We start from the raw sequence: 8876 nt of genomic DNA on the forward strand, positions 1-8876 counted from the left end.
GGAAACATGATTTCCAACTACTGGTGTTTGCTCTTATTTGATACTTGATAGTAATACAGAACCTAGCATCTATCTATTTTTGTTTGTGAAATAATTACAATGTTGCAATTACTTTTGTTGTTTTCTTTCTCTTGTATCTATCATAAAAATTCAACACTATTTTTCAGCAGTTAGTAGCTGATATTTTATTAAGGGTTGCTAACTATCAATTGTGAAAAATCAATACAATACAAGATACATCATTTTTTCATTTTAAAGTTCATGCAATGTTCAATCTTCACATGTACAAAATTTACTATTTTCTCATGTGTCAAACCTTGTACCATTGCAATGAATGAGACTTGAACGATTTGATCCGAGCAAGCAAATCATTCCTCTACTTTATATTCTCTCACAAAAGCAACCATCATACCAGTAACACATTAAAAGAATGCTCTGATAAAGCAGGATTATTTTACCAGAAAACTAATAACCTGATTTTACAGATAAATTACAACAAAGAGAAGGCTATAAAGACATACAAATAATAGGAAACACTTCAATTTAAAAAGTGTCTCGAAAAAATTTCATCCTCCCCCTCAGAAAATGCAGAAATATCCCCGTCACTATCCTCTTCATCACCCCCTATAGATTTATAAATAACCCCCTGAGCTTCTTCAGAATTCCAATCAGGTGGGAAGGTTTTCTGCAGAGCCTTTGTAAGCTTGCCACCTCTCCTCTCAATATTCCTCAGGGACCTTGACCAGTGAGCAGCAGTGCATAAATCTACCGTTAAATTATTCTCTGACATCTCTTTGCATATATTTACAATTTCATTATATATGTGTTCTCCTGACGTGGTGGCCCGTGATAGAAGAGAGGTAATGAGGCAGTGGTATGCGGGACGATCTGGTATGTAACCAGCTGATTTCATATCCTTGAAGCATTGCAGTGCTTTTTCGGGGTGAGAAGCCCGGGCCCACCCATTTATTAGGGTTGTGTATGTTTTTAGGTTAGGTTTAATACCAGCCAATGCCATTTCTTCCAACACCTTGTCAGACCTCTGAAATAGATAATTTGATTATCATTTCCTAACTTCTCTGTAAAGAAGATGTACATTTTTTCTTTTTCATTCAAGTTTTACTGCATAGGTATACATCAATAATCAAGTAATTGGTACATCTGATACCAGAATATCCTGGACAGTAACCATCTTGGTAAATATTGGTTTAACTGAACTTAATTTGATCATGTATTTATGCCAAATTACCATTATATATAGAGGAGGGTTAAATGCCTCATGTCTTTCATGCCTCGCTGTGCCTCACATTCTTTATCTTCGTTTTCAAAGTCTAAATAGTCGATCTAAACCGATTAACATGATCTCCATAATAAACTGTGCTTGGAGACCAAAATTACATTTTTTTTTTTGGAAATTTTTTTTAGATAGGTACAAAATCACTGTTTCAGGATCATCCAAAAAAAGTGATTTTGTACCTATTTAAAATAATAGTAAAATATTTCCAAAAAAATATAAAATTTGGTCTGCAAGCACATTTTAATATGGAGATCATGTTGATCGGTTAGGATCGACAGTTTAGACTTTGAAAATTGAGACCAAAGATGTGAGGCATGATGAGGCATTTTGATAGTATTTGCAAGAATCCTTTTTTCTTTTGGAAAATTATTGATAATTTTCATCCTTGTAAATACAGCCAAGATCCATGATAAAACAAAATAGAAAGCTCGATAATGTGGTCCTATACAGTCTGGTAAATACAGACAAGAGTCATGATTGGTATAGCAGGTACAACTATCAGTGTTATAATAAATTTTGAAGGAAAAAAAAAAAGAGTATTTAGAGATGGTGCTTACTGCCATGTCACCGGCCTTGGAGCAAGCATTGATCATGGAGGTGTATGTATGTATGTCAGGATGAACCCCTTCACGCTTCATCTGTTGTATCAGATCTGTTGCTTCCCATACATCCCCTCTCCGGGCCCACCTGCATTGTGCAGCAAACAGCACCCAAACAAAACCAAAATAATAAGCATTCATATATACATAATTGAATAAACAGATAAATACAGCTTATCCATTAAATACACATGTATGACCACTTCCTGGGGTGATAATAAACAGGAGTGAGTCTATGGTACTATGCATATCACGGGTTGGTCCGTGCTACGGCTCAATATTCGAGTTTTCAAAATCCTAATGGTCGATCCGAACCGTTCATCTTGTTCTCCATATTAATATGTGTTTGGAGACCAAATTTTACATTTTTAAAAAAAATTTTACTACTTTTTTAGATATTTAGAAAATCACTTGATCTGAAAATTCTGGACCATCCATAAACAGTGATTTTCAATAATCTAAAAAAATAGTAAATTTTTTTTAAAAAATGTAAAATTTGGTCTCCAAACACATATTAATATGGAGAACAATATGAACGGTTCGGATCAACCGTTAGGATTTTGAAAAGTCGAATATTGAGCCGTATTATGGGCCAAATCGTAATATGCATAGTACCATAGACTCACTCTAGTAAACAGATAAATTCATGTTCCATACCTTACAAACCAACCCCACCTCAAAAAAATAAAATAAAATAAAAATTCGGGGCAAAAGAACAAAATGAAAAAGAAAAATTCTGTCAGGAAATTATGAGTATGACCACTTGCTGGGGGTGATAATACATGCTATAATGAGGGATCTGAACCGATAACAACTGGAATTCGCATGCCCTGAGATATCTCAAGCTCTGAGTTGATCTGTGGAAAATTTGGACCATTCAAATCCGTTCTGCGTAAATCTAAAAGCACAATAATTATGGCCCCCTGCATTCCTAATGGACACCGTAAAAAAATTTGGCCCAAAACTGAAAATTTGAGATATCTCAGAGGATACAGGCTCGTAACAATTGTCCATACTTCCCCAGCAATCCTCTGATTTATGTTCTAGACCAAAAAAAAAAACATATACAATATGACACCACAAAAACAAAAACAAAAAAAAGTTAAAGGCAAGAAAGCAGTGTATAGTACACAGAACGTTAGAAATATGAATAGAGTGAGGCTATACTAATATGCATATTACGGATCGACCCGTACTATGGATCCATATCTTTATTTTCAAAGTTCAAATAGTCAATCCAAATGGTTAAACATGATTTTCATTGAAAATGTACTTGCAGACCAAAATTTTACACTTTTTAGAAATTTTTTATTACTCTTTTAGATAGATAGAAGCACTGCTTTTGGAAGGTCCAAAATCTTCAAATCAAGTGATTTTCTACCTATCTAAAAAAATAGCATAAAAAATCTTAAAAATGTGAAATTTGGTCAGCAAGTGCATTTTCATATGGAGATCATGTTAAACTATTCAAATTGACTGATTGAACTTTGAAAACAGAGGTATGAGTCCATAGCACAGGTTATTGTGTAATATATATATGATACATTGTAACAACAAAATCCAAATACAGTATTGACACCACAAACAAAAATGGAAATTATGTTCTAGACAAAATAAAAATCAAAATACGGTATTGACACCACAAACAAAAAAGGAAAAAAGGGCAAGAAAGTAGCGTATAGTACACAGAAAGTCAGAAATATGAATATGATATATTGTAACAAAAAAAATGCACACATTAAACAAAGAAAGAGTATATCATACCCATCAATAAGGATGTTATAAACATAGGTGTTTCTAGGCATGCCTATGGCACTCATCTCTCTGGTAACAGCGAGAGCACTCTGCATGCGGCCCGATTTGCAGCACGCCTTTAGCAACGCCTCGTAAACAAACACGTCTAGAGTCAACCCGGCATCCTTTATTTTCTTGAAGTACTCAAATGCCTTTCCTATGTCTCCTGTTGCCGCATAACCTCCCATTATGGTCGTGTAAGTGTGTATGTTCGTTTTTACTCCTGCCATTTCCATTTGTTCTATCACAGCCACTGCTCTGTCAATCTGCGGAATTATATTTCTAATTAGTGGACTAGACTCTTTACAGATGATAATCATGGGATGTAAAAAAATCATGTCATGACCGGATAAGTCATGGCAAGGCACGTGTGCCGGTCATGTGTGGTGGCTCACGTGTCCCGTGTCGTGACCATCCTTCAGAAAATTGGCACGGCATGCGAACTAGCCCGATCACAGCACAACTCGTAGTCATGCGAGTCACATGTCATTTAGATCTTGATCGAATGTTGAATAAACTAATTTAAATTACGAAAAAAATAGTTAAATGTGACCAAACGTGACAAACGTGACTAGTCATGTTTGGACACGACATGTGTGGTCACATAGTGACTAATGTGCCATAAACATCCCTCTGAATTGGTCACGGTACGGCACGTGATCCAAGTCATGACACGTCACAGCACGGCAAGTACTTGCATCCCTAAGATTCATTAGAGCTTTGTACAGTTCATTTTATTGTTGTAATGATTTGTTGCATCTTTCTAGTTTGGTTAGTACAAATCAATACATGTCATCACAGGTCGATACCCTATTGTTAATCAATCCAGAGAAGAACGTTCCCGATACAAAGCAATACAAAATAAATGTACAAATATCAATACCTGGTTCTTCCGAACAAGTCCATGAATAAGGGCATTATATGTCTCTACAGTCGGCACACACCCAGCTTGCCGCATAAGATCAAAAACTGTCATCCCTCGTCTCATATCTCCAGCCAATGCAAACCCTTCAATTATCGGCCTGAAAGTTCGGCTAGAGGTTTGTAATTTATCCCTGCGCATTTTGTCGACTATCCTTAAAGCCCGATCCATGTTTCCCATCTTACAAAAGGCCTCTATTATATTGTTATATATCACCTGGTCAGGTATTAGTCCTGACTTGGTCATTTCTTCAAACACGTTAAAGGCATTTGCGTAATCTTTTAGTTGAGTGAAGCCGGTTATAAGCATGGAATATGTTTTCTTGTTATGCTTTATACCACGCGATTCCATTTCTTTGCTCAATTCTAGTGCTCTAGAGACCTTTCCAATCTGTACAAAAATGCATGTATTTCCTCGAAATTAATACATAGCTAGATAGAGATGAAATCTCTTGTTTAATCAAGGGAACACATGAAAGATTATGTATTATCAGGGTTAACTGTGTCCTTCAGCAAATAGAGATATTAGAAAGGAATTAAGTACCTTCACATAGCAGTTGATAAGACACCCATAACTGATCACTGATGGCTTGAATCCAGATTCCTACAAAAATGAAAAAATAATTCAACTTCCTTCAATTTGAATTATTCAGAATAACCATCTATATCATTTTAAACTAGGACAGAAATATATATACACCTTCAGTCTTTCAAAGACAATCAAGCATTTTTCTTCATTCTGACAATGTGTATAACCATGCATCATGCTATGGTATATATCAATAGGTGCATCTATACCGTCTTGTTCCATTTCTCGCACCAGTTGTTCTGCTCGAGTCATGTTACCACACTGGCTGCACCATATGAGAAAAGATCGGTTGTAGGTTAATTAAGGATGAGAATTGTTGGGTTGGAATGAATAAACTGGAAGGTAATTAATATTCAATATACTAACCAATGAGCATATATGATGTTACTATATATTACTGGATTTAGGGTTTCGATCTTCATCTTTGCCTCCTTGAACAATTCATCTGCCGAACTTTTCATATCAACAAAGAAGTCACGTTAGCAAATGAAATTTCAAAGTTTCAACTCGTGCAGCACTGAGATTTTAGCAGAACCGACAACAACTCTAGGATGGTTCCGAATTAAAAAAGTAGCTACTAATCTTATAGTTCATGCATATTCCCTTTAGAAGAATATTACATTTCATATAATACCCAAACTACCCCTTCCTCATCTTTATCCCATAAACAAGTGAGAGAGTCCAGTTCAGGTATACATTCCATCTATTTACAAGAATTACCTCAGTAAAGTCTAAGCCAAAATAATAGATACCAGTATACCACACAACTCATGGATGCACAGAGCTTGCAGATGAAATAAAATAACTCACTTGGCATCGTTAATTCTGCCAAAACCCGCAATAAGAATACTATATGTCACAACTGTCAGATCAAGCGCCTCAGATTTCATTTCTTCAACACATGATAAAGCACCTCTCATGTCTCTAGCAACTGCATAAGCGTGAATCAGGCTGCATTAACATAAAATTAGCATGAAGATTATAAATCTAGCAATGCAAAACTTGAATGACCCTGTAACTTGGTAAGCCCTAGCAAACTATCTCAAATTTACACTCAGGTTGTCAGGGGCAGACCCAGGATTTTCGTCGGGGGGGAAGGGGGGGGGGGGGGGGATATCAAATCAGGTTTAAATAGCTTATCGGATTTAAACCCATTAACTAATTAGGTACTCGATAAAAAAATAATGTTTTGACTTATATTTTCCAATGCTCTGACTTATAATTTCTAATACTTTAACTTATAATTCTAATTACCAATCATAATTCAAGAAATTTATTTTGATTTTAACACTAAATTTAACCCAAATTACAAATCAAAAATCCAGAGGGGGGCAAAGTTGATCGGTACAGGTTGTATCATTCAAAGTAGAAGTGGTATGCAGTATATAATATACCAGTAAGAGAGAAAGAGAGAGAGAGGAATGATTTTTCTAGCTCTCAATCTTCTGCTTTACAAAACATTGTTGGTTGTGATGTCAGAAGAAGTAAAAAAAAAATGCTCTTTCTCCCGCTTTTCATCTCCCCAATAGCAATTATTTGCACACAGATGAGAAATAATAATAAAGTGAGTAGCATTTATTTGGACCATCAACCAATAAAAAACGGAATGCTATTCTAACAGAAAGATGTCGTCCTAAAGAGAGCATAAGAGCTTCAGAACTAGGAGTGTTTGTAACAAGCTCTAATAATTGACTTCTGTTGTGTTTGTTTACACATTATCTAGTAGCCAAAAAATATATTATTATCTATTAGGTCAAATTTAATTTATTAACAACGTAGATAAATCTGCCTCACAGTATGCTTTATTACCATGTGATATTGAACACTTTATTACTAAACAGGGTTTAATCACACTTGAAGTTGGAGTTCCAGTTAAATTTTTAGTAAACTTAGTATGCTAACCATTTGAAGGTGAAAATTTAATTTCACTCTCAGCAGGAATAATCTCAGGTTGTGTTACAGAGTTGGGGTTTAATTAAAGCAGCACAATTTAAGTCTCAACCAAAATCAATGTAAACGACTATAAGTAGTATTGGTTGAAAAAGAAAGGTAAACAATGTTATTTTAACCTGGTGAAAATATGACAATTGGGCTCAATTCCTCTCGCTCTCATGCTCTCAAAAGTTGCACGTGCATGGTGCTTATCTCCTCTCTTTGCATAATACATCACCATTAATCCATACTCCTTCCTTGATGGCTAATCAAGAAAAATAAATTGAAATTAGAAAATCTCATATGAGTTCTCAACTGGGTTTTCTACTATGTCCTTTTCTTCTTATTTGCCAGTACATGATTTCCCCCCTTCACATTTAGATAACAAGTATCATTTCTGTTTTGATATGAAGATTAATCTTGACTGTGACATCTCAATAATTAACTCAAAGACTTAAAGAGTATTTACATAAAGATCCTTTCCGAGCACATAATTTGCAACTACATTACCTTGGGAATTTTCTCAAATGCTGACACAATAGCCTGCCAGTTATCAGGTCGCGTCTCCAAAACCCGCTTAAAAGCTTGAGCAGCCTTGTCTCTCTCCTCATGCCATTCAGACCGGTATTCTCTCTCCTCTATTTCTCCTCTAACCCACTTCCCCTTCTCCTCTTCCTTCTTCCTCAACCTTCTCCCATCATCCAGTTTTACTGTAAGTTGTTTCCCATGGAACTCAACTCCGTCCAACTCTGCCGCCTGTAATGCTGAGTCCTCGGCTGTGGGCCCACCATATATAACAAAGCAATACCTGTTAATTTGGAAGGAATTTTCATAGTGTTATTTAACTTATAATTTTGCAAAGCCATGAATTTTTCATATTTTCAAATGATCCTCGAACAGTATAAGGCCAATTAATCTGCACTGGTTAAACCTGACATACTCATTTGTAAGATTACATAACAGCTAGTACCAATCACTCTAATAGATAACAAACAAATATACCAGATGCTATATTCACATACCAGTAATCAGTAGTCAGCATAAGTACCCTATATTAACAGCAATAGTGATTCACACTTACCCCCTTAATGGATAGAAAAATAAGGAGGGGGTAATTTGGGTATTATTGGTAAAAAAAAATTGGCACAGTATGAAAAAGTACCCGACATTTCGCTCTGGACTATCATATCCCCTTATCAACTCAACCTTCTTAAGCGGCCCAAATTGCCGAAAGAAGCGGCAAATCTCCTCCTTTTTAACCCAGAGTGGAAGATTCCCCACAAAAATCTTGCTTTTATCTCTAAGTTCAAGGTTCTGTTTAACTATTTCCGTTTCCTTTTCCGGTTTTGGCTCCTGCGTAACCACAGGCGGGCTAACTTCCTCTTGCTTTGGAGGTGGAGGAGGAGAGAGCTTGCTAGTGAGCCAGAGCTTGTTAGTAAGGGGGTTAATGGAGGGAAGAGAGGGTTTGGTAGAGCTAGTACTAGTTTTTAAAGGGTTTATAGGGTTTAACGGGCGGCGTGAAATTGGAGGGACAGATGGCGGCGCCACCGTCTCCGGCGAGGGTTTGCGCGAGGAGAGGAGGAGAAAAGGGGAGGGTTTTGGAGTTGGGGTTAGTGTTTTAAGAGAAGGAGGTTGCGTTGCGAAAGAGGATGAAGAAATAAAGAGGAAATCCATGGAAGGATGCATTTTCCATTTGAGTGAGAGCTGAGAACTTGGAGCGGGAAGGGAAGGATTGGGTTCGTTA

General features: G+C 36.3%; 1 protein-coding gene across 1 annotated transcript; it reads right to left on the reverse strand.

The window, feature by feature from the left end:
* Positions 1-431: 431 nt before the first annotated feature.
* LOC144559385 (pentatricopeptide (PPR) repeat-containing protein) lies at positions 432-8876 on the reverse strand. The gene is made up of 11 exons (XM_078308407.1): positions 8295-8876; positions 7643-7940; positions 7270-7397; positions 6011-6151; positions 5567-5653; positions 5312-5465; positions 5156-5215; positions 4574-5002; positions 3661-3956; positions 1855-1984; positions 432-1042 (listed from the first exon to the last, which is right to left on the reverse strand). The coding sequence occupies exons 1-11, from the start codon at positions 8816-8818 to the stop codon at positions 539-541; spliced, it is 2751 nt and encodes a 916-aa protein (XP_078164533.1). The 5' UTR covers positions 8819-8876; the 3' UTR covers positions 432-538.

Source organism: Carex rostrata, chromosome 1, assembly GCF_964058835.1.
Source record: "Carex rostrata chromosome 1, lpCarRost1.2, whole genome shotgun sequence".
Taxonomy (NCBI): Eukaryota; Viridiplantae; Streptophyta; class Magnoliopsida; order Poales; family Cyperaceae; genus Carex; species Carex rostrata.